Source organism: Electrophorus electricus, chromosome 11, assembly GCF_013358815.1.
Source record: "Electrophorus electricus isolate fEleEle1 chromosome 11, fEleEle1.pri, whole genome shotgun sequence".
Lineage (NCBI taxonomy): Eukaryota > Metazoa > Chordata > Actinopteri > Gymnotiformes > Gymnotidae > Electrophorus > Electrophorus electricus.
In genome coordinates this window covers 1,245,354-1,270,132 of record NC_049545.1, presented here as the reverse complement: position 1 = coordinate 1,270,132, position 24,779 = coordinate 1,245,354, and the positions used below count along the sequence as shown (strand labels likewise).

The following is a 24,779-nucleotide window of genomic DNA, read 5'->3' as shown; positions in this document are numbered from 1 at the left end:
GAAATGAGAACTGTGCCACCACTGCCTGAATTTGATTTTTATACATCTGAATTTTTTATTTCATAATTTGAAAATCATCAGCTCTCAGATGAGATGCACCAACCAGTTCAATCTACACTTCTTCGAACTACAAATTCAACACTCCACGCGCATTTTTATTTTAACACCTTAATTACAAATTTAACACTTTCAATTTAATCATATTCAAATGAAAAATTTGGTTTGCAAATTTAAAAAATCTGATTCCTACTCCTGAAATTCAAATCATGGCATCACAATAGTCATTCCATCAAATTAAAGTCATGCCTTTAGCGCAGCCGTGATGGAAACAGAAACCTTTCTTCAGAATTATCCTTCTGCCACTTTGAAATCTTTGCTTAGGTTGAGAAAAACTAAACAATACTTTAACACTAAAGCAAGAATGAGTGTCGCTCCAATTCTTGTGCATTTGTCAGTTAATTCTGCAAGTGTAGGATCCAACAAACAGACGTGTTACTGGTTTACCTGTCGTACTGGGCGCACACAATCACTGGTGTGCCAGTAGTAATGGCAGAATTATCTATGCTTTGCTTTGTTTTGTTTAAAGGGCCGCTCCTCCCTGCATGCCCTCTCCCTCTCGCTTCTACCTGCTCTGCATCTGCCAACACTCTCTTCTCACTCCTGTTCCCAACATTTTTTGAGTTCTCACCTGACATGAGAGAAATAAAAGATAATATTTACGGTTATTCTGTCAGATATACATGTGAAAAGCTCCTTTGAGACATAAAAATACATGTGAATTTATTTATGTTTCTCATTTTACAAGCTTGTCATCTTGTTAGCAGTGTCACCTTTGCTAACACTATGGCTCTGGTCTAATGCTTTTGGTATGTTAAATGGTTATATGTGGTTTTGTTTTCGTTTTCTTCAAAATATATATTAACTGAAAACTAACAATTCCCAATAATGTGGATCAAATTGAATTGTGAGGGGGGGAAAAAAAGAGGAAACTTAGGACTATGAAAGTATGAACACAGATATCTTCAGTACCTGGAAACCAGTTTAGTTAGAAGGAATGGAAAAAAAAACGAAGGTCGCCTCTAACCAAACTATAACTGCGCTAAACTAGGAGCACAGTACAGGAGCCCTGCAGTGCAGCACAACTACAGATCTCGAGCTGTATTCATGGAGCAGATTACCGCTGACGTAATCATGTTCGTAAGGAAACAGGAATCCGGCGGCCTACGGCATCTGGCGTACACGAGTGCAGAGAAGCAGCAAGCAACACTTCCTGCTGAAAACTCCCGCGTGTGCCTCTCAGGGGAAGGTTCGGACAAAGTGAGTGCAGATACTCACTGAGAGAAGTTCAGGATGAAGAAAATTAACACAACCTGATCAATATCTCTGATGAGTTCACGTATAAAATATGTCAATATTAACTGAAAATTACAGCAAGAGGAGCAAAATTGGATGACAAGGATATGCACTGTGTGTGTGTGTGTGTGTGTGTGTGTGTGTTTGCGTGTGTGTGTGCGCGCACGCACGCGCGCGAGTGTGTATGCGCGTGTGTGTGTGTGTGTGTGTGCGCATGTGTGTGTGAGAGAGAACTTCAGTTGAGTGAGCATACACACTAAAAACCTGTAGACAGATATACTAGTTACATACTGAAACTCAAGGGTAATGTTTAAACAAATCATTTATTAATGATTTTTTCCTCCTTTAATAGTACCATCAGAAGACATACAAGTCCCAAGGCTTAGGTCAGCTGGGAGCTCCTACGACCCAGAGGCCTCATTTGATCCCACTGTTGCTCATGGATTGGGCTTTGCACACACCTTTTCCCGCCACTTCAAAGGCAGCGCCCCTGTACGTGGCCACGCACTGGGCGTCAGTGCACAGGTCCGGCTGCACCTGCTCCCACACTTTCTTCTTGGGGTTCAGCTCCTTGTCAGGCTCTCCTGGATCAGACAGCAGAGAGACACAGGTAAAGTCCATGCAGTGGATTCTACACGGACAATGATTAAATAAACGTGCAAGGGAGCGCAAGCTTTGGTTTACAGTCTGACTCCAACAGCAACAGTCCTCCTAGAAGAGCCGTAAAATTGAGTGGCAACCAGAGAAGCCCTCTCAGTTTTGATGGGTAACTTGCATGTGCTCGCCAAAGTCCTAACATGCTGCCAGACAACAGTAAGTTGTGCAGAGACATGTGGCAAACACCAGTTCAACAACACGCTTACACAACAAAGGCAACTTCCAACCAACATCAAAACTACGGTCTGCGCTCGAGGCAGCTGGAATGGCACATGTGAGAATGGACGACAAGGGTTCCTAATGACCTGCAGACCACAATTTAGGGTCAAACGCGGTTAAATTTAGTGTGGAAGTCGCTCGGTGTGCAAGCAGCCCGTCGCTGTTTCAGGACATTCCCTTCTGAATCTGTCTGCAATCTTGTGGATGCGCCCTTTGGTTTCCATCCCAAACTCTCTTGTGACATCTCATAAAAAGAGAGAGAACTAGAAAGCAAGCCGAGGATGAGAACAGGTGCTGGCATCTGTCTCTGCGTGCCGTAAACATCCCGTTGGCGTGTCCAGCTGCCGTCTTGTGTAAGGATGCTGTGGTCTGAGGAACAGATGGGCGGAGGCGGAGACGACCGCCCCTCCCATCTCCGCCGCCCTGGCCAACCGGAGCGCGGCAGCCATCCGATTCGTCAGCTGGCTGGGGATACCTCCTAAAAGCAACAGCTGAAGGAGAGGGAGGGGGACGACAGCCCCAGCAAAGCCACATGGACCTGCTGGAGACCGGGTGACACCTCCTGCAGGTCCAGCCCTGCTCCAGACTCAACCAGCTGACTGGGAATCTTTCCATTCAGCTATTATTTAGTTATTGCACTTAATCAAGCACACATGTTGCACTCCCCGTGTTACTGTTTTCTTAGCTATGCCATATTATACAGCCCAAAGAGAGAACATCACAGTGTTGAGCTGCTTCCGCTAAGGGTGTTTAGGTTTATTACACTGCAAGAACGCCCCCCCCCCCCCCACTCTGCCTTTTTTTTTTTTTTTTGCTGTTAAGAAAATGGCTCTTGGAAAGATGCTGGAACATTCAGGTGATGGTGGAGCAGAGTGCTCTCTGCAACATGTCACGGGCACCCATGACCTGTGCAGGGAAACCTGAGCGATAAACATCTTTTCTTTGTGGACTCTTATTGAGTGCACATGGATCACATCTGGTGGTGGACAATGTGCCATCGCAGGCCTCTGTCTAGCAGAAGCAGACCAGTTAAGCTGTTACCAAATAACGGAGGGAATTCTGCCCGTGATCTAGCATAAGCAGAATGAGACAGACTTTGGGAACAGACCTCTTTGATGTGGCTGGTCAGTGCTGTCTGTGTTTGTTTTTGGCCCAGGATTGCCCGTTTAAGCTCTTAATTCTTTGGCAAGTTTAGACTCCGAGGAAAACTGCCTTGGTTCATCTGTGCTCCTTTTCTGTGGTCAGCGGACACCGCGACAGTGCCAGCATGCAGGTCGTTTAGGACACGCCGATGAGTTTTCAGTGAGTGGCAAAAACTGAGCTACTGAAAATGTCTGAAGATACGTTTAGCAGTCATGACTCCCTGACCATCAGCTGAAGAAAATGTGGGCCAACGATAAAGGTCCCATATAGGAGGCCAAGTCAAGAGACACATGTGCAGGCCTGTGTGTGTGTGTGTGTGTGTAAGGTTTACCTGGAAAACCCTGGAAGGTGACTCTGTCCCCTGGCACGGAGCCGCTGGGAGGGTCCAGGATCTCCACTTTGTCTGGGGAGCTGGCGCACATAACCATAGCCTGAGACAAGACGCCCCCTCATCTCGCCGGCTTCAGGTTACACAGAAGCACTGCCATGCGATTCTGCATCTGAGAGCACAAAGTTGGCAGAGTTTAGAGACAAAAAGTCATTGAAGTTTAGTTCTGCATGTCCAGAGATCATTTCTGCATCTTCACACACACACACCACACACACCGCACACACCACACACACTAGAGCAGTCCTCCTCTGTGAAAGGCTTATGAAATGGTGATGCACATGTAGGCACATAGATGTCTTCATACGCTTCCCCAAGTCAGAATATGGTCACAACAGAAAAGAACACTGTATCCTGACATAAAACCTCACTTGTATTTGGACTATTGATTAGACAATGTATAAAGTTACTGACATCTAGCCCTTACAGCATAGAAATTAAGCTAAATTACGCTTCATAAATTAAGGTTTAAAAAACTTCAGAAATCCAGATTCCTGTTTTTCTATAACAATTTATAGTGAAAATGACTATATATGTTGGATATCTCACTTCCTGTTTTTCAAAAACAGACTTAATCAGTTATAAAAGCTAACATACTTTGTATAGACAGTCAGGTTTTAAGCTTGTTCCATACTAAAGACAACCATCAATCTCATAATTACAAAATTACTGCTCATTTTGCGAGAAAAAGAATGGTACTAAACTGGCCTCCAACTCAGACTGTGCTGTTGAAGAGTGCACGATGCTTTTAAAGAAATGCAACTAGTTTGTTATGGCAACACAAAGCGTTTGATGCTGTGGGTTTCTCCAGCAGGCTGGAGCCAGGTTACTTAACAGCGGTTGTGCTAAGAATGTCCTGTAAATGACAGAGACAAGGTGCTCTGGCATTAAGAGCATCTGTGTGCCACGGCACGTCTGAAGGATTCCTAGAGTACAGCGAGACGACACCGAGATGGGACACGGGTTTGTGGAGATAAATACCCGCTAGCTTACACTTACAGAATCAACTCAACAATCTAAACACAAAGCCAGGTTTGATTGCTTTTTAAGATGAAATGCTTATTAAGTTCTGTTACTTTTGTACAATAACCTGTAGTGCTTCAATTAGAAATGTTTAGTATTTAACATTATATAATAACAAAAAAAAAAAAAAAAGTAATAGCAATATTTTGTCCAGCCATTTCTGTCAAGTGCCATGTTAAAAATTGTCTGTACAAATCTCCACATTAAGTCTGCTTAATCACTGTAATCAAATGCACAGTTGAATAATTTGGTCATGAAGTGAGAAGAAAACTTTAAGAGCTTAGACACCTAAAGCAGATCAGAGTGGATCAGAGTAAAATTACAGACAAACTAGCGACCAGGAATCCTTAAAGACAAATCACAAATTAGACACACAGACACGGCACATGCGCTGACTGACAGCTCTGTGGAACATGCCAAGAACACGCTGGGACGTGACGGCAGCACGCTCTGCGGTGGTCTGGGCAATTTATTGGGACCAATAAAAATGAAATATCTTCCCTCCACCCACGCTGAAGTTTAGCACCCAAAAACGCAGAAATACAGCTTTCATTGTTCAGGGTAACAAACAATTCCTGAAGCAATGGTTTAAATCAAACCATCTACGTGTGGGAGATTTCTTTGTGGAAGAAAAAAGTCTTTAATGAAGCTACACTTTGCAGAGCTTTCTACACAAAGCCTTTGCCTGGTCACTACAGTTTCAGCTAGAAAACAGAAGGACAATCAGACATGTGAGCACTGTTTTCATCCAAAGAAACATACTGCTATGTTGGTCTCGCAAAAGTAATGAGTGCCTACACATCCTGTGGCACCCAGTTTAGGGATTTGTTTAATATTTATTTCAATATCGTTAATATTTTATTCCATTACATTAAGTATGTGTAATATACACCATTATTTCAATCTAAGCACAAGATAACCATAGGTCAGGGAAGCACAAGAAAGGTCACCCTAAGACGCAGTAGAGTTGCAGTACCTGCTCTAGGGGGACGTGTTTAACCAGGCCACTGACAACGGTGCGGGGTGTTGCCTCGCCCACGTCCACCTGCTCCACGTACAGGCTGTCGGCGTCGGGGTGCTTCTGGGCCAAGAGGATGCGGCCCACGCGCAGGTCCAGCCGAGACACGTCCACCTTAGGCTCGTCCTGGGGGGCGGCGGCCTTCTTCTCCTGTTTCTCTTTGGGACAGACATGGACAGGCCGTTTCACATACTGAGCATTTAGTAGGGCTTCATGGATGACAGCCCATCACGTTTAAAATCTACTCCAGTCTTGCAGATTTCTATTTGTAACCTATGAAGGATTTGGCCCTTTCTCTCACAGGAAGCTGCCCAGGTTTTTGATCAGTCACGTGTCATCTAAGGATACACTACTGCAACTTGCTACCTGCTGGTCTTCCTCTAAGGGCCATCAGACCTCTACAAGTGATCCAAAACGCAGCAGCACAACTGGTCTTCAAGGTTCACTCAAGTCACTCCACTGCTGCATTCCCTAGAGTGGTTTCCAGTAGCTGCCCGCATTTAAAACCCTGATGCTCGCCCATAAAGACAAAAACGGACCAGGCCCTCCATACATGATGTCAAAGGTCAAAGCCCAATTTGTACGTCGAGTACTTTGAACCTCAAGTATGGCTCAGCTTGACATACCATGCTTCAAGTCTCATGGAAGAGAAGCTTTGAGACTATTCTCGGTCCTGGCTCCCAGATGGTGGAACAAACTTTCACTGGCTGTCCAGACAGCAGAGTCCCTTGCAGTCTTCAAACATGGATTAACGATTAATCGATTTGTGGAATATTTAAATGACCAGTGATCCTGCACCCATGTTGAGTAACGAACTCTAGTACTTACTGTTTGGTATTATGTTTATTTTGCATTTCTGGGTATCAGCATTGATTCCTGTATTCCTCTAACTACTGTACTGGATAGGACACATTTTATGAGTAAATGGCAAAGCATTTTTGTTAGTCGCTCTGGATAAGAGCATCTGCTATATGCCACAAATGTAAAGATGTAAATGTAGTACAGAACTACTCCACTCCAAAACAGAGCTAATCCAGCTATCAACGGACCAAGGCTGACCAGTACTGCTTAGAATGAGGTCATTAACAAAGTACGACACTCTTCTTCCTTTACAGTTAAGACTTTCTGGATCCATTTTGAATTTGTTTTTGTGGCATCACTACTGAGAGGAGGTGAGGAAAATGGAGCCAGTGACATTTTTTCAGCATTTTGTCATCAGCACTAGAACAGCTCGTTCACAGAGATGAATGGTGTGCTCAAAACCGCTACCTGAAGCAGGGCACCTGGCACTGTGCCCAGCACCCAATCCACCCTTGTGCTCATGGCAGTCCATTCTGCCATTTCTACAACAGAGCTCAGGCCCGGGGCGGGTGAACTGGGCTCATACTTTTCTTAGGGCCCCTTTAATGCCTTATTTTTAGCAGTGCCACACTGATCTGTGGAGGCCAGTCTGCATACGTTCCATAGGCCGCACGCGGAAACTATGTGGCCCTGCCGTCTGAGCTCAGATCTGCCCCTGCCCCCCAGAGCGAAAGCAAATATGCCAGCGACTGTCACTGTGCGCCGTTTCACTCAAATCAAGGCGAGCATTCCAAAATAGTACATTACTTTTCCACTAGCTCCAGATGCTCTGTGGCAGGCTATGAAACTAAAAAAGTATCCCTTAAAATTCTTCAAGCCCGACTTACACATCCTGAACAATTCAATTGAGTGAGCAGGTAATTAAAAAAAAAAAACAGTGCTCAGGAGAAGCCAGAGAGCTGAAGCACCCACAGCACAAGCTTTGTTATATTACAACTAGTTTAATTTTTTTCCCTTCAGCATTTACAAATCGTTTGGCTTTAAACAGTGTTTCTTCATTTTAATCAGGTCAATGATGTATTTCCATTCGCACAAGGCTTACATGGTGTGCTTTTCTGGCCTGATGGCTGACTAATTTGTCCAGGATACTACAGAACAAACGCAGTGAGGGATAAATGCTTATAGAGTTTGCTACAGGTGTGATTTTACATTCATTAAAACATTTTGACGACATTTATATTTGTGAATTTATATAAATGTGAATTTATATTCACAATGTTTGACATCTGGACCAATAGAATGTGAGACACACGTTCTTACGCTCATACACCAACACCAGCTCACGCCCCCTCAAAAACTGTTCCCGTAAATTCATATTTTAAAGATTGGTTGCAATCTGCTTTGGGACGTGTCATTTCACCAGAAAGAAAGAACCTGCATGATTTATGTTGAGAATAAGTTCTATAAACAAGCGTATAAGGAATCGGCTGACTGATTTCAACAGAATGAAGGCCATCTTGAACACATTGCTATCTGTGAAAAATCTATTCTGGCTTTACTATTGTTTGTGACCCCACTCTGAAGTGTCAACATGAGACAAACCAGTGGTTCATATTGGTTTGTGGTTTCAGTTTGTGGACAAGCCAAGCACACACTGCCATCACTCTTTGAAGACTTTCACATTTTGATGCAATTTAATACCAGGAAACAAAGTGTAATTTACTTTACAAATGACTCAGCTGATACACCAAGTCAATGCGAGGCTCCATTAGGAATTAGGAATTCAATACTAAGAGACTATAGCAAAAATCTATGAATGAACAATTATATTAATCATAAAAATTAAATTAGCATAAAACTTTTGCTAGGAGAAACTTGCAATGTCCTTGGACAGCAGGAAGGTGAATATCTTGCATATTAATTTGAGTTGGGTTTTTTTGGCATGTAAGGTTAGTTAGTGCAGGGACGCTACACATGTAGGCACAATCAAGTACTTAGATGCCCATGTTTATTCAATAATACGCTCATATTTATTCAACAATAAGCTTATATTTATTCCATAATAAGCACTTATGAGTTTAACATGTTGCTCATTAGTGTCAGTAACTGAATAATTAGGTGTGTGCCTGAGGGACAGTGTAGTGGAGAGGAGGTGCAGGTTAGAAATACTGGTAAGTGAGAGTGTGGAAACTTACAGGTCCCACCGCGTGTACACTGGGGCCACGTGCCCTGCTGTACTCAGAAAAAAAAGTGGGGTTTATTTTATAGAGTGAACAGTTAAGAGTATGCACACTTGGCTGAGGTGAGGGAATGCGTGTGGCAAGCACATAAAAGACCAGTAACAACTGGTGCTAGAGGATTTGTAGCCAAGCCCAGTAACTATAGGTGCAGGCTAGCTGAGAAAATACAGCATAGAGAGGCTGAGGTTTCTGGTGTCTCTAGTACATAGAGGACAGGCCAGGTGAGGAGACTGCCATATTATAATCAGTCATATCTAAAATTGAAATGAAAGCAGGAGTGCGCAACAGTGTCAGTCTGACTGGACTTGGCCTTAGTCACCAGGGAGGCCGGTATGGATTTTATGGTTTAGAGAGTGACTGGCTGTGTGGTGGGAGTGCAGTGGGTAAATACAGGGAGGCTAATTCAATCTGTACAGATGGCGTAGTGCGTAAAGTCCACGTTGAACTGGTGGCGTTGATCGTGCATTAACGGTGACAGTGGGGCTGGCGAGGGTTCACATTTAGAGGGGATCAGTAAGTAGTTTGGACGTGGGGGGTGTGGGGCTGGGACACCAGACCGCACGGTTGAATGTTCCAGAGGTGACGTGGGCCTAATTCAGTGGAATTAGCACACAAATGATGGGAGGTACCTCCCTGCCAACGTCTGTGTAGAGCTTGTGACACAGTGGGCTCGTAGAGGTTTATTTTGAGTCTTATTATATGTCTGTGTACCGGGCCTTATGTAAAATCATTGTAGCTTGACAGGGGATTCTGGACATATCATCCTGTGTATAATTACAATTAGAAATGTGGTTTACGGTGCAAACGAATCAGTGATGTTTTAAGTGTGGGTCTTAAGATGAAAACTATGCTTGTGTAAATTGTCTGGGAAAAATTGTTCACAGTTGTTTTTGCAAATGTAAAAGCAAACCACAAAGCAGTGAGCAATGAGATTTGGTTTCACCAGAATAACCTGACTGGGCAGGTTTGGTGATCATTACTGCAATTTTGGCCTTCCAGTAAGTGAAACATGCAACAGAACCCTGTAACCAATCAGGTTTCTGGTGCTCTGTATGTATGCTGACCAATCCCAGACGGCCCAGGTATGTACTGTGTGCGTGCTCTGTCATAGCATTCACAGGAACCAACAAACAATTCGACAAGTCAACCTGTAGCTATGATGTAAGGATTCCAAGATGCCCCAATGACGTTTTAATCTATTACAAGGCACACTGCAATTGCAATATAAATCACAATTTGTGTATGCATCCACTTACCTCAGTGTGGTCTTTCACCCCAGTCCTCAAGGAACCTCAGACAGTACCCACATTTTCACTCTAGCCCAGCTCCCAGGCCAGACGCAGGACTGTCGGGGGGTGGGCGGGGTCCCTGAGAATGGGCTGGAACACTGACTGGAACACCCCCCAAACACCCCCTGCCCATGTTGCAAATGGTCTCACCTTTTTTCTCCTGTTTCACTTTCTTCTTGGCCTCATCATTGGCAAGTGGAGTCTTTTTAGCAGCGGAGGCAGGTGCAGTGGTGGGTGGAGGAGCAGGAGGCTCTGGTGCAGAGTGCTCAGAGACGCACTGGATCGTGGAGTCTGCTGCTGGCATGGCCACCTCTCTCACTAGTCTCACACACACACACACACACACACACACACACACACACACACACACACACGTGCGTAAGACTTCCTTAAACTGGACAGGGCTTTGTTTCCCAGAAGCTCAGGTCATTGCTAGACCAGCGTAGAGGGATGGAAAGCTGACAAGACAAAGCACAACAGAAAAAATGGAACGTGTATATAGTCCCCCCCCAAAAAATATAGCCAACATACCTAACGACTTATTCCACCATTAACTGACCTTATTTTTGTGCCAGTCATAATATGAACATACTTCAGCAACACATGAAATGCATACTACCACAAAACACACTAACTGAACTTGCTCAATGTGTGATTCCACCTTTTTTTCTGAGACCTTAATACTGTTCACACTCATCTTCCTTTGTGTTGCAGGACAGTGCTGAAAGTTCACTTCACTCTATAGACACATACTGCAGGCCTGGAAGGACAATAAAAAGCCTCTCGACTCTAGAGGCTTTTCAAAACGTATTTGGCAACCACAGAAACACCAGTCAAGCCCATCTCTTCGCCCAGACAGCTTAAAGGAGGCACGGTGAAAAACACCTGCTACTTTTGCACTGCTTTCCCAGAGTGTTCCTTATTGCTGCATTAAAATGTGTCCCTGGGCCAAAAGAACAGGCACAGAGTCCAGCTTCTCCAAAGAATGATGGAAATTTGCTTTGACGGATCTCCCTCACATGCTCAATGTAGTCGAGCCACATAATTCCACATGACATAGATGAGGATTATTTATGTGCTTGGAGGAGGAAGAGACTCCATCATCCAGGAGAATTTAACAGGGAAAGACCATGCAGCCCTCTTGAGCATGGAGCAGAAGAGGAAAATCAAGACCTGGGGCCAGGCACACAGGCCGAACTAGACTGCCACAGGGCAGCAGTCTGATTGCGCTGCATGGGTCAGGTCTTTGCAGGAATGCTAAACACCACTGGTGTGCAGCACAGGCGGCATTCTTTGTTAATTACGATAATACAGAGTTTACTTAAGCTAACTATGGGCTTGTGTTCCCCTGCGTGCTCTAACCGTCCATTCGCAAGAGGAAATTTGAATCAGCCGCTTTCAAAGGGCAGACAGGCAGTCACCGAGGGACTCTACAGTGACTCAGCTGTCCGGCTTTCTGAGAAACCACGAATAAAGTGCACTGTGCGAGACACGATCAGAAGGCTTTGAACATTTCCATCATTGAGCTTTATGCTCCTTTTAACTGATGAAAAAGGGTATACTAAAAATAATCCTTATAACAGGAAAAATGGATAAACATAACTTATTTACAGGCATTGCACTATCCAAAACCCACAGTGGGACTTTCTGAAAAAAAAAACCTCAAATGTGTATTTGTTCTAATTTTGCACATTTCCCATCTGGGTGCTCTGGAAAGCATTACTGAAGTGTTAATGACAGGATTCTTGTGTTATAGAATCCTCACAGCCTCAATAGCTTATCCTCCAAACTTCACCGCCTTCGCACAAGCTTCATGTCTCTCAGACACCACTAGTACTAAATATCCCAAATGTGATCCCCTCTGATTGCAACCACACCAGCTGTAAAGCTCCAGGTCACATGGCCTGGAGACTATGTTTGGACCGTCTCCACCCTCAACGGGGGGCTTCATGAGTGACTTTACAAAAAGACCCGGACTTACAAGTCATTGTAATATTTATAGTGACAATGACAAACAGACCTGCTCGATGCTGCATGCGCATCTCATTTCTTTCCATAATTACCAGCATGGTCTGTAAGTCTAAAATTTCTTTCCACTGCAAAATAGTGCAAAATTCCACTTAGTCTTCACTGCGGCCAAGCTATGTGAATCATTCCTTCCTATACATCTCTACAATTTTACCCAACAAGGAGTTCCTCTGGGTTCTATACTTGGCCTTCAGTACTTGGTCCCAACAAGGAATTCCCAGAGGTTCTGTACTTGGTCCCAAGGGGGTGTTCCCCAGGGTTCTGTACTTGGCCCTCACCTCTTCAATTACATGCTACCTCCTGGTCAACTAACTTTCCATCACAGCCTTAGATTTCAGTGCCAAGCTGAAGACACACAGAGCTCCATCACATCTAGCCCCACTGCTCCCTCCAACCCCATCATCCCTTTTTACTGCCTGTATTCACATCAGTAAGATCTGGATGAAATCCAGTTTCCTTAAACTCAACACTGACAAAACTGATGTTCTATTAATCAGTCGCAAATCTTTTTAGTGCCCATTCTGACCAATCTACCGACACTGATGGAGTTCAGGTTAAACCTCATCAAACTGTGCATTATCATGGTATCAAAATTAGACACCGATAGGAAGGCCTTCCTATGGTGCAGAGATGTAGGAAATGCTTGGCTGCTGGCAAGGCGTTTTGTGTCATAGCTCCTACAAAATGAAGGTCCCCCTCTCCGTTTCCAACTCAAAAGACATCTCTTTACTCACTGCTAACTCATATGCATCTGATCTCTTGTACTCATGTATCTGTTATCCCCTCCCCAATGTTAACCCTTGCTTTTGTTTTCTAGGTCTCTTCTTTTCACAGAGACCTTGTTTTGGAAGAGTCTGATGTTTTGTGTATAGATTTGTCATGTTTATTTGTTCTGTATTTTGTCCTTATTTTGTTGTATCTCTGTTATAAATCACTTTGACAGTTTACTTTATGATTCTGATCCCTTTTCTAAAGGGATGAGCTTAAGAAAGGTGCTATAGAATTTAGAAATAAATCTTATTATGAAAGTTGGAAAGTTGACAGTGGAATGAAAGTTTGGCTAGGGTGCAGTGAAGATAGTGCCGGAGCAGAGGATGCATGGTCTACCTCCTCTTCGTCTTTCCTTCTCCAGAAGTTGCCTCTTCAGCTCCTCAATGTCCTTCTTCAGCTTGGCATTCTCCACCATCAGTTTCTTCTCCTCTCTGACAGTGGCCTGCACAACTTCAAAACAAACAAACAAAAACATGAGCGAGACCTCAGACAGGACAGACAGCAGGCTGTGAATCTGAGCGCAGCTGTCCTGCAGGCTCAGGCAGCGTGTGCGCGTTTGGTCTGGAGAGCTGGGCCTTCTGCTCACTGGCTTTTTGCTTCAGCAGCTGGACTTGCTCCTTGAGGTACTCAATGATGTGGTCGGCCTCTGCCGCTCGCTGTTCCAGTCTCACGATTGAGGGGGTGTGGCCAGACATCCTGAAGAAAGAGCGCCCCAGGAACCTGAAAAACAAGCCACGGCAAACATCAATTGCAGCAGAAACTCTCAGGCACTTGTAAAGAGGCCTTTAAAATGTAACCAAGCAGACCTGCTAGGACACACTGTACCTGTTTGGGAATTTGCTGTGATTCACGAAAGGAGAATCAGTGATGCAAATCTGTGGGGTTTTGGCAGCCTGTGTCAGTGTCTGACTTCACATTTTAGTCCGGTGTGCCAAGGCTCATTGATTTTGTGCTTATCAATTACACCACGGAAAGACTTTCAGATGAAATGACCTACACACTACAGCTGTCCAAACACTGGAACAACTGCTCTCCAAATCCCCAGCACATACACACCTTAAATCTCCAAAGACAACCTTCCATTGTTGTAAGCAAAATATGAATGATTTATAAATTCCTACTTCCAGACTTTTGTCCTGAAAAGTGAAATTTCTGAACACCAGCTGCATGGAAACCTCAAATATCCAGACAGGTTCCAGGTTAGGTTGCAGTCGAACACTCAGTCAGAAATACTGAAACTTCACCACTGTCCCACCTCCCGGCATTCTAGTGCCAATACTGACATGGTTAGGATAGAGTTCTCAGTTTCAAATGGATAAAAGAACATTTCAGTGCCGCTCGACCAAAAGGGTCACTAGTCGAGTGTCCTATTCCAGCAGCCGTGGACATGACGAGGCTGGATACGGCTCATCCCTTGAAACCGAAATTAGGGGATTTCTACAAGGCACAGGAAAGGAGAAGAAAGAGTCTTAACACATACTACAGGGTGGTGCCGGAAAACAACAGCTGGCGCGGGATGAAAAAAAAAAAATGCCTGGACGAGGAAATTAGAAACACAAAAAAGCTGGAGTTGATAATATCATGGATCAAAGTCCCTTGTTTTCTGGAACCCTTGAATCGATTTAAGTTGGTGGAAGAAATTACAAGCACCACGACAGAGCGGTTTTCATTTGCTTAGCCCCTGAAAATGAGCCTAGGAATTTTGTCAAGTCCCACTTTGCAGCCTCCAAGAATGTCGAGACACTTTGGCCCGCCGTGAAGTCCTGCAGTGGTCATTCTCCACCCACGATGCCCAGTGGAGCAGTCATAGCGTTAGTGTCAGCAGTTGCTGAAGTTCTAGCATGAACCTTTAGCAGACAGCTTCTATGGACTCACTTCCTCTGATGACGTTAAGCCAAAGTTAGGTTTATTAAGTCTAAATGGTGTGTGGATCAGACCAATTCGGCAACAGGTGTGTGGATCAGACCAATTCTGGGCTGAGAAGATGAGACACAACTGCCTTGTGAAAGGTGTCAATACAACCACTTTCTTTGGATTTAAGGACAAATGCACAAATATACAATAACTCAGTATTAAATATGGTTTTATGAAAACAAGGTTCACAACGATTACAACAACGTCAGCCTGTAGCCCCATTAAGGCTGTCGTGATCCTATTTAAAGGAATATAATTCAGACCAAATGGTTTCCCATATTTTCCATCTCATGTTCTCTGAGGGGTGGAAGGCACTGGAGCGTATGGACATCTCTGTGGACTATGGGTCCCGTATGAGGTCTGTAAAATGGCATTGCCTTACCACCAGTCCGATGGTATCATGTGAACACCCATCAAGGCTCGGCAAAACACACCACTCTTACAGGCTGCTGGGACTGTTTAAGCCACCACAGCCAAGCAGCGAGATGAAACAGCTGCCCGCCAAGCTGAATGTGAAACGTATGGAGCCCAGCTGGCACTGGGGTTCTGGGCATGTTACAACCACGTATGCCATCAGGCAAGTGGAATGCTTCACATTTATGACACATACCGACTCTAATGGCAAGCTTTTAAACGTAACTCCATCACATTATGTGAACTGCCACTTTCACTTGCACAAATGCTGATTCACTTGCACTATTTTTAGGCAGAAGCAGTCTTATAGAGCTTCCTTAAATCGTGAGAGAGCCCTCACATCTTGTTCTCCAGCAAATTATCGACTGCTTCATATTATGAATCAGAGTGCAAACACTCCTCTACACTAAGCAGCGCTAGTACTGTACAGAACAGACCATGTTATCGGCTACATGCCAAATATATATTTACTTTTAATTACATTTAATTTGTCATATGGCAAGACAATCCATCTTTATTGCACAAAGCACGCCACTCATATGCATTCTCCACCTTAAAAACCTATAATTATGTACAACTGTACACTAACTTGATGTTTTCAAGGTTTTTTAAATTTGTAGTAAAACAATATCACGCTATATAACTAAAAATCAGATCTCACAGCTGTGTAATCCAAGCTTTAAACTTTACAGTCATTAGTGAATGAAGCGGAGCGCTGCATTGGTACAGCGGACGTTACACGGCTGGAAATGACAGCTGTAGGTGGAAGCAACGACGATGACTATCCCGCTTAAATTTAGCGAAACATGAAGAACGTCTCAGTGCATTTCTGGTGTCGTTAACAGTCTGAGGAACGTCCGGAAACGGCCTTGGACAGCCAGCAACAACACGGACAGACATTAATTAGTTAGCGTTAGCTAGGTTAGCCAACGAGCTAACGAGGTCAAACCTACCGGCAGCGACAGGCGGAACAGACCTAAGAGACAGTCTGTGGTAAAGGGTTTAACCTGGAAACACTGCATGTTATAAACTCAGACATGTGCGTCGAGTCGTGCATGTTATGAAACTTACATTCAAGTTCACTCACGATTACAAATCCCCTCAGATAGGTTAGCTTAGCCAGGTAGCCGCTCCACTCACGCGCATGCGCCACACCGCCGCCTGGCCCGTATGCAGTGTCGCTTGGTGATGACGCAGCGGTCACGTTGCTGTTTCAGAGCGACTCGGGAAGTGTTGGTTTTCCTAATGCGACTTTCATGGAGGAGTGAAATGGTTCTGGTGTGACAAGGCCTGTTTAGTGACTCCGAAACGGTATGTCGTTCGGTTTGTTCTTTTAGAGCTTTCTATTCTACATGATCTGGTGCAAAAAAACGCGCACATATGGGCAAATGTTCATTCATCAGCCGTTTTGGTCTGTAACGGTAAGTTAGATAGCTTCTTAATAAAGAACCATTGCCCAGTCCACCGCCCAGTCCACCACTTGCTGTAACATCTATCATCGTGACCGACGTACAAGAAATCGAGTACGTTTTCATTTATGAAAGCGGCACATTTCATTAGAAATATGTCCATTAACGCTAAAGGCTTTTCTGGCTTCGGAGCTGTATGCACATACACGTCATGCAGCTTTGTCCAATCTGTTTGTTGTCCAAGCTTTGCCACTCATGGGCGAGCACCATCGTTCCTCCCACTTAAAGGACGGCGTTTCCTTCATTGAATCCGCAGTTTGTCCGTCTCGGCTCGCCCTGAGGTGGAGTACGTGTCCGGGACGTCGGACGGGACATGCAGGCCCTGCAAGGCGCCGAGCTTGGGGCCTTCACCTTTTTTGCGTCCCCCCTACCTCACGACGTGTGCGGGAGCAACGGCCTTCCCCTGACCCCCAACTCCATTAAGATCCTCGGACGATTCCAGATCCTCAAGACCATCACCCACCCCAGACTCTGCCAGTATGTTGACATCTCGCGAGGAAAACACGGTATGGCATTTCCACCCTGACTGTAAGTCATTTTTCTTCCCTAATGGCGTGGATTACAAAATTATATGTTCCAGGCTTTACAAACCATAACAAATGTATGGTTGGTAGCAGTGACTTGTCCTGCTGGATCAGGAAGACTGGACATCTGTTTTCATATGCACTCTCTTCCTTTCGTCCTGACTGGCTGTGAGCAGTAGGCTGCGGAGGTGCATTGGCCGTCTCGTCTGGTAAAGTTGTGCCGCAGTGCTGGCTGTGTGTACACTGTTATGTTCTGGTGGGGTTTATCAAAGCGGCTTATTCACTTTGTACAAACAGTTGGAGGTTCTCTCATGTGCTTGTTCGTCTGTAGCTAATTTAGTTTTTCAATAACTAGTAGACTTGTTTGAAGACGTTTGATGGCTAAATAATCTGTTACCTTAAGGAGGGACACCTGTGTTATACTTTAGCTAAAAGAGAATAGGACTGAAAACAGTAATGTTCTTCATTAAGTATTGATAGCCCCTTATCTTATGGCATAGCTTGAAACAAAGTTTTCCATTTAGTAGGAAATCATTCCACTACTAAGGTATTTCAGTTTTAAAATAAAGATTTGCTAAAGGAGGCATTCCTGGTGTTGTGTGCCAACACTTGGACCAAAGCATTTGTGCTAACAGCACTACCAGAACCCTTAACATGTGCGTAGCACTGTAGGGCCTAAGCAGTGACAAGTCTTTGCTGGGGTTCTGGACTCACCGTAGCGGAGGCAGAGAAGATGGAGTGTTTGGGTTGCATGCAGAACATGTAAATGCTGAGTTTAAGCTCATTAATGAATGGTACACCAGTCAGGCTTAGAGGAATGGCAGTCTGTGCTGAAGTCTCTCGTCTTCTGTGACTACCACATTAGTCTGCTCCGTACTGGATTTTGAATATCTCCTGCACTCTTAATTACACATGGCAAAACTGTGTAAAATCAAAGTGGATTTAATTTTTTTGACAAGAGCCTACAGACATGCGACACCCGCTAAAGAGTAGACCTTTCAGAGCCTTTATTTATCAAGCTACACTCATACTTCATAACAGACACAGCAAGGGTCTTCAGATGACCTGATGACCCGACCTGCGTCAAAATCTCCCAAAGTTGAAGTGCGGAATGATTTACATTTGTGGTCACAAACCTATGTGGGTCTCTTGTGATTCCGAGTCCACTTGTTTGGTGAGGCGACGGCATTGGTAACGTGTGTGTGTGTGTGTGTGTGTGTGTGTGTGTGTGTGTGTGTGTGTGTGTGGTGTGTGGTTTGCCTTGCAGAAAGGCTGATTGTAGTAGCTGAACACTATGAACACAGCCTCCAGGATCTCCTTAAGCAGCACCATCCAGTCAGGTAAGACGAACGCACTGGTCTTAGTCGACATCTTCATTTGTTCAATCCAAGCACAACATTCTTCAACTTTAATTAAAGACCAAAGCACGCACACTGCTGTGCCGTGTTCTTGCCTTGCCATCTCCTGAAGAAACAGATCACAGCTGACTCGAACATGGGTGTTTACCACCAAAACCCAAACTACTTCATTTAAAGTAAATGCTCCAGTGATGTGCTGCAACACAACATTGACCCAGATTAGATTTCACTCTCTCCTGAACTTTATTTAAGGTTATTTGAGGTAGAGGAAGAAAAACAATCTTTTTGAAATGTAGTGCGTGTTTTAATTGTGAACAGATGCACTGCGCAGTACAAACCATAACACAAAAACAATATTGTTCACTGTAATTCATTTTTAAGAGCATATGCTGTGTCCAATGACTTCCACAGATTAATTTCTCTCAGATATGAATTATGGGTAAATTTAAGCTCTCACCACACAGGCAGGCATGCACAGGCTCAGTGCTGACTACCTTTTAGGAAACTTCCAGACTTGCATTATGTGTTAACCCTGTCAAGCCCCTGCTCCACTCTGTACATCTACAGCATTTATCTGATGATTTATCCAAAGTGACTTACAATTATGACTGAGTACAACTTGAGTAATTGAAGGTTAAGAGTCTTGCTCAGTGGCCCAACAGTGGCAATTTGGCAGTGGTGGAACATGAACCAGCAACCCTCTGATTACTTAAGTACCTTAAGCACTGAGCCATAATAAACTGACAGTGTTTAATGAGATTATTTTGATTTAATAATTAACAATAATGCACTGTTAGAAGAACAGTGTGTTACAAGAACACACATTTAGTGATGCAAAGCATCACGGTGACCTAGTACCCATGTTCTACTTTTTTCCCAGTAGTGCCACTTAGTGGAGAACGTACTGCTTGCTAAGCGTGAGTTACAGTCCAGTCCCATGGGGTGATTTGCATCTAAAAAAAAAAGCTCATTCAAACGGAGTGTAAATGTAAAGAAGCCGCATTGTCCTGCAAGTTCCCTGAAGGGGCAGTTATGGGGGGCTGTTGGATGTCTGCTGAGAATGGGGTGTGTGTGTGTGTGTGTGTGTGTGTGTGTGTGTGTGTGTGTGTGTGTGTGTGTGTTCCAGCTCGGAGAAGGTACTACAGATTGCCTACGAGGTTCTGGAGGGCCTGACGTTTATGAACAGACATGGTGTAGTCCACAGAGCTCTCAGTCCCCATAATGTCCTCCTAGACCGTAAGGTACTGTAGACGCCACCCTAAATAACTGGGCTGGAATGCTAGATTTGACTGGTTGTTATTTGCTGTATGTTTTATGTTTCGGTATCGTAATTAATGCAAGGAGATGTCGAGTGGCAGTCTTGGAGTGGAGCAGCAACGTTTGTTAGTGTTTTTCTTGAATCTCACCTGACTTATCTACAAATGTTCAAACCCCCATTGAAAAAAAAAAAAACCCAGGGTATTTTAAAGTTAAAAAACAAAACAAAACCATTAAGTTATGCAGAGGTGAGTCCTTCATAGGCTGGAAGTGGATTCCGCTGTCAGGAGCCTGACATTGTGTCCCGAATATTTTATCAGTGAAAGCCAAACCCCTTGGCATTTTGTGCATTATAGCTGATTGTACTGACCTTGTAATTGACATCCCCACACACAAGAGCAGAGTGTGTGTGTTCAGTTACCCTGGGGGTTGTTTTTATTTTCACTCTGCTTTTGTTTCTCGCACTGTGAACAGGGAAAGGTTAAACTGGCCAAGTTTGGTCTTTATCACATGACGGACCACGGCGCAGATGTGGACTTCCCCATCGGGTAAGCGGATTCTGTCCCATACCTATGTACTCATCCTGAACTCATCCAGTTTTAGCCACTATGATTTCTAGCTTTGAGCACACAGAGCTCTTTATGGATGAAGTCCTCTTCAGATTCTCATCATGTAAAAAGCTTCGAGGAAATCTTTTCAACTCCGCGTGGATCCCACCAAAGAGGCATCACGGCTCTAATCTGAAATGTCAGCGTTTCATGAAAGGGAAGTTCAGTGGCGTGCGCTGTATCTCATAATGAGACGATATGAACGAATAATATGAGATGTGTGTCATCATAGTCCATCTTCATTTTGATCAAAACCAGGTCTCGGATATCAAAGCAAAATTCCAGTCGTAAATAACAGGACCAGGCGGCAGAGCTTGTACCCCTGACGCTCCTCCCGAGGGCATTCCTGCTAATATCCGGCTGTAGATTGGCTTTTTTGGGGGTTAGTACGTGGAGAGTGGATACATCTGACCTGGTGTGACCTGTTTTACTTGGTTGCTGCTCAGTACCAGTACCATGTGCCCTGAGAATGTAATTAACTGGCTGCAGTGTTTCGCTCTGCTGGCTCTCTGCTGGCTGGAGTCAGTGCGACACTGTTCGTTGTCCATTTCAAATTCTCGGTATGGTCATTCATATATGCCCAACTGTACCTACCTCCCCCCAGTAAACAGAGTCCTTAAATTCTGTAATCTGCAGGTTATATAATGGGTTTTGTTCTTTAATTGCACAGATGTTTCCTGCAAATTGCATCCCAATGTAGCACAACTCTTACCTAGAGTGGGTCACACTCAGCCGACGGTAGGCAGGATCAGCACTCCAGCTGTGGATAGCACTCACAGGAAGTGCAGTCTGCCGACCCCTGTCTCCTGTGTCCATGACCTTCAGCTGTGTCTCTCTGTTCTCACCTTCGTGCCACAGGTACCCGTCCTACCTGGCCCCAGAGGTGATTGCCCAAGGCTCCTTCTACCTGTCGGAAGGCTCTGTTGTGGAGGCCCCTCTGCCGTCGGGGCCCAAGGCTGATGTGTGGTCTGTGGGCATGCTTCTGTTCGAGCTCTGCGCTGTATGTGCTCTTTTCTAGATTTTGCTTTTAATGCTTCCAGCTGTGGTCTATCCCCTGAGGAGAGCTGGGTTTGGGGTTATGGGCTGGGGTTATGGGCTGGGGTTATGGGCTGGGGTTATGGCTTTTGAGATAATATGCGTTGCTTTTCTTTGTAAACATTCTCCAGTGTGGTCTTTTCTTCAGTGTATTTACTTTCAATAGGCTTGGTGATCAGTTTTAGTTGAAGGCCATTTAAGAAAATGACGTCTAAGGCTGTTTGAGTGCAGTGTTTTTTGTTTAGAGAGCTGCACTGGTAAATTGTTCCAGCCTTGGTCGTACCCAGGTTCAGTTGTGCTCAGGGTGTTGCCTCCGTGCTGACGTTCTGTAGTGGGCACCAATTCTGGTTGTACTGGTTCAGTATGTTTTTAAATTTGTTATTTATTCTAAAATGTTTTTCGCAAATGGAACCCTGAGGAGAGGTGGGAATTAAACCATGTGTTGTTTCAGCCACTTCACAAGATTCTGTTCAACATTTTTGGAAAGCATAAAAAATGGACTTGTATCTGCATGAATACAATACAAAGTGATTGTTGTTGTGTGTATGTATAGTGTGTGTGTGTGTGTGTGTGCGTGCGTGTGTGCAGTACTATGCAAAGCACAGAGACCCTTTTATTTAATTTCCAGTCATTTAGAGTAAACTATTCATTCGTCAGTGTCAGAACAAAAACCAAGAAATGGAAATTTCCACAAATCTCTCCAGCACTGAGTTTATCAAACTTATCAGTGCATTTTTTTTAACCCTGCTGCACTTTTTCTTCCATCTACTTTTAATACTAGTTAGTTAAAGCCGTGTCCTTCTAACAGGTGTCACTGATGTGATACTCTTTTAAAAAAAACTCTTACTGTGACAGACATCTACCCAAACATGTCACTCAGACTATACGTGTTTAAAAAGACTCTTACTTTGACACAGACATCTACCCAAACGTCACTCACACTATACGCTTTTAAAAAGACTTACTGTGACAGACATCTACCCAAACATGTCACTCAGACTATACACTTTTAAAAAGACTTACTTTGACACATACATCTACCCAAACGTGTCACTGATACCATTGTCTTTTTAAAAAGACTCTTATTTTGACACACATCTACCTAAACACAGATTAACTGGCTTGCTGCAACCCAAGCACCCCCCCCCACCCCGTTTTCATTTTAAACTGTTAAATAAAATGTTCCTGTGGCGATTAGATGCAAGATATCCTGCTTGCATAAGGGAAAAATCAGAATGTGACATGTAACAACATCTGGAGTCTTTATTTTTTTGATTAAGGCCATCATGATCGCTGATAAACACAAACTTTAATAAAGACCTCAAGCGCATTCCTGATCAGATCAAGTCCTGCTTACATGGAGCTGGTTGTGTTTTCGGAAACATGGGACCTCAGCCTCACTGTAGGGATTTGGGATAACGTGGATCATGAGAAACAGGAGAACCAGCTCTTAAGTCTGATCTTGGAGCTGTTTATAAGAAGCCTGGAAATGACGGCTTCAGGTTTTTTTGATCCGCTGAAAGCAAGTCTCTCTCAAAGATTGGAAGTTTTCATAACGACACAGGTAGACACAAAATGCTGAAGGAGTTCTGATTTTACATTGCGGAGGCTTTGGGGTCAGTTTCTGTATAATAAGTGCTTTCTGACATTCTTTCTGAGATTAAAAAATGAATATCGCATACTTAATAGCCATTGTGACTGGAAATGAGCTACCCAAAAGGGTGTTCTCTGACTGTCCATGTGGCTTCTCAGTTCTTACGTAGCTGAAGCCCTGTATGCTATTGTACTAAATGTTCTTTGTCAACCAACAGGGAAGACAACTTTTGCAGAATATTGAAATAAGTGAAAGATTAAAGTTCATTATTACTTTGGGTAAGTTCAGAGACCACATTCATACTGCTGTCCATTTTGTTTTCAATATATTTATGTATAAAATAAAAATAAAAAAAATTATTATTATTTTTTTTACTTTCTCAAAAAACCCAAGTAAAATGGTGGTGGTTGTACTTTTCGTTTGGCCAGTGCCCTATAAACTCTTATGTCCCGGTTTCGGTAGTAACGATAACGGCGTGATTGTGTCCGTTTGCTCTGTAGGCTGCATGGACGATATAGTCACTGTCCTCGCTGAGGAGCACGGCTGCTTGGATGTCATCAGGGTGAGTCCTCCATGGTACCGCCGGACCCGCCAATACTCCAGTACCCAGATTAGTTATTTAGGAGGGAAAGAAATGTCCACTTACTTGCTATGTGGACTAGTAATCAGAAGGTTGCCAGTTCATGTCCCGCCAAGACCACTAACCCTCAATTACTCAAGTTGTGTTCAGTCATGATTGTAAGTTGCTCTGGATAAAAGTGTCAGGTAAATGTTTGGGCTTGTGGCTCTGCTAATATGATGCCTGTGTGCTTCTCAGGAGCTACCAGACAATGTCCAGACTTTACTGAGGAGATGCCTGATGTTTCCACCTTCTAAAAGGTAACATGCTGTAATGAATTACTTCTCCTCTGCAGGCTGAAGGACAAAACCTTGAGTGTGTCTTTGGCTTGTGTTTGCATCTTTGATCCTTCAAGGTAACGACTGTTTGATATTTGAGATTTGGCAAGTCAGAATTTTCTGACCGAGTATATTTTTCTTTTGGCTGAAAATACTTTTGGTAAAAGTTCATTTTATTTGTGACAAATGATCTAGATTTATGCAGTTAAATAATTAATTATATTATTGCGTATTATTGAACATTATGATGATCAAAGACAGCGATGTCATGTTGTGACCCTTTTAAAAGGCATAAAACATTTTAATAACGTTGGGCATAAAGCGTTGGTGTTACTCTGTGTCTCAGGCCCACCCCCGCACAGCTACTAGAGGAGCCTGTGTTTGTGGGCGTGGCTAGTCTCTACCCAGCCTATCAGAACCCAGTGAGTCTCTTCTCCTCCTCGCCACGCTGTGCTCATCTGGAGCTGCCTGAGGACCTCAACGAACTCTGCAAAGGTCAGACACTGCACTATGGCGCTCTTTAAAACGAACAAACAAGAAAATGTGGTCTGTCTACTTTTTATTCGCTTTTTTACACCATTTGTACTATTTGCACCAAATCATCGTATATACATAATTCATGCCTAGTTTATTCTTGTATCATAGTGCCTACACTGAATCCACTGCTTAAATATTTATAAAAGTATATTATATGGTCCAACACACGTAATGTAAAGATGGCTATTCTTCCAACACGCGTAATAATACGTATGGAGTTGACCTGGAGCTGAGCTGTGTGG

The 24,779-nt window shown here is 43.9% G+C and overlaps 2 protein-coding genes across 3 annotated transcripts in view; one reads left to right on the top strand and one right to left on the bottom strand.

Annotated features, from left to right (window-relative positions):
- Positions 1-1,657: 1,657 nt before the first annotated feature.
- Positions 1,658-16,432, bottom strand: aimp1a (aminoacyl tRNA synthetase complex interacting multifunctional protein 1a). The gene is made up of 7 exons (XM_027026331.2): positions 16,330-16,432; positions 13,517-13,650; positions 13,267-13,380; positions 10,282-10,449; positions 5,760-5,959; positions 3,704-3,872; positions 1,658-1,937 (listed from the first exon to the last, which is right to left on the bottom strand). Coding segments are annotated over exons 1-6 (669 nt in total). The 5' UTR covers positions 16,332-16,432; the 3' UTR covers positions 1,658-1,937; positions 3,704-3,821.
- Positions 16,433-16,499: 67 nt separating this feature from the next.
- tbck (TBC1 domain containing kinase) overlaps positions 16,500-24,779 on the top strand; it is a 36,005-nt gene continuing 27,725 nt past the window's right edge. Inside the window, exons 1-10 of one of the 2 annotated variants that reach the window (XM_035531874.1) lie at positions 16,500-16,569; positions 16,984-17,233; positions 18,519-18,591; positions 19,736-19,850; positions 20,341-20,414; positions 21,333-21,474; positions 23,321-23,381; positions 23,604-23,665; positions 23,921-23,982; positions 24,347-24,495. In XM_035531874.1, coding sequence (XP_035387767.1) covers positions 17,041-17,233; positions 18,519-18,591; positions 19,736-19,850; positions 20,341-20,414; positions 21,333-21,474; positions 23,321-23,381; positions 23,604-23,665; positions 23,921-23,982; positions 24,347-24,495 — 931 coding nt within the window. In that variant the 5' untranslated portion in view covers positions 16,500-16,569; positions 16,984-17,040. Of the gene's footprint in view, positions 16,782-16,983; positions 17,234-18,518; positions 18,592-19,735; positions 19,851-20,340; positions 20,415-21,332; positions 21,475-23,320; positions 23,382-23,603; positions 23,666-23,920; positions 23,983-24,346; positions 24,496-24,779 lie in introns of both variants that reach the window. The other variant, XM_035531875.1, reaches the window with a different exon arrangement.

Excerpts from the sequence above, each read along its gene's own strand:
- aimp1a (XM_027026331.2), bottom strand. Across the intron at positions 13,381-13,516 it reads GCTGCTGAAGCAAAAAGCCA|TTGTGCAGGCCACTGTCAGA; the intron begins GTGAGCAGAAGG and ends TTTGTTTTGAAG. Across the intron at positions 10,450-13,266 it reads GAAGGAAAGACGAAGAGGAG|TGAGAGAGGTGGCCATGCCA; the intron begins GTAGACCATGCA and ends GTGTGAGACTAG.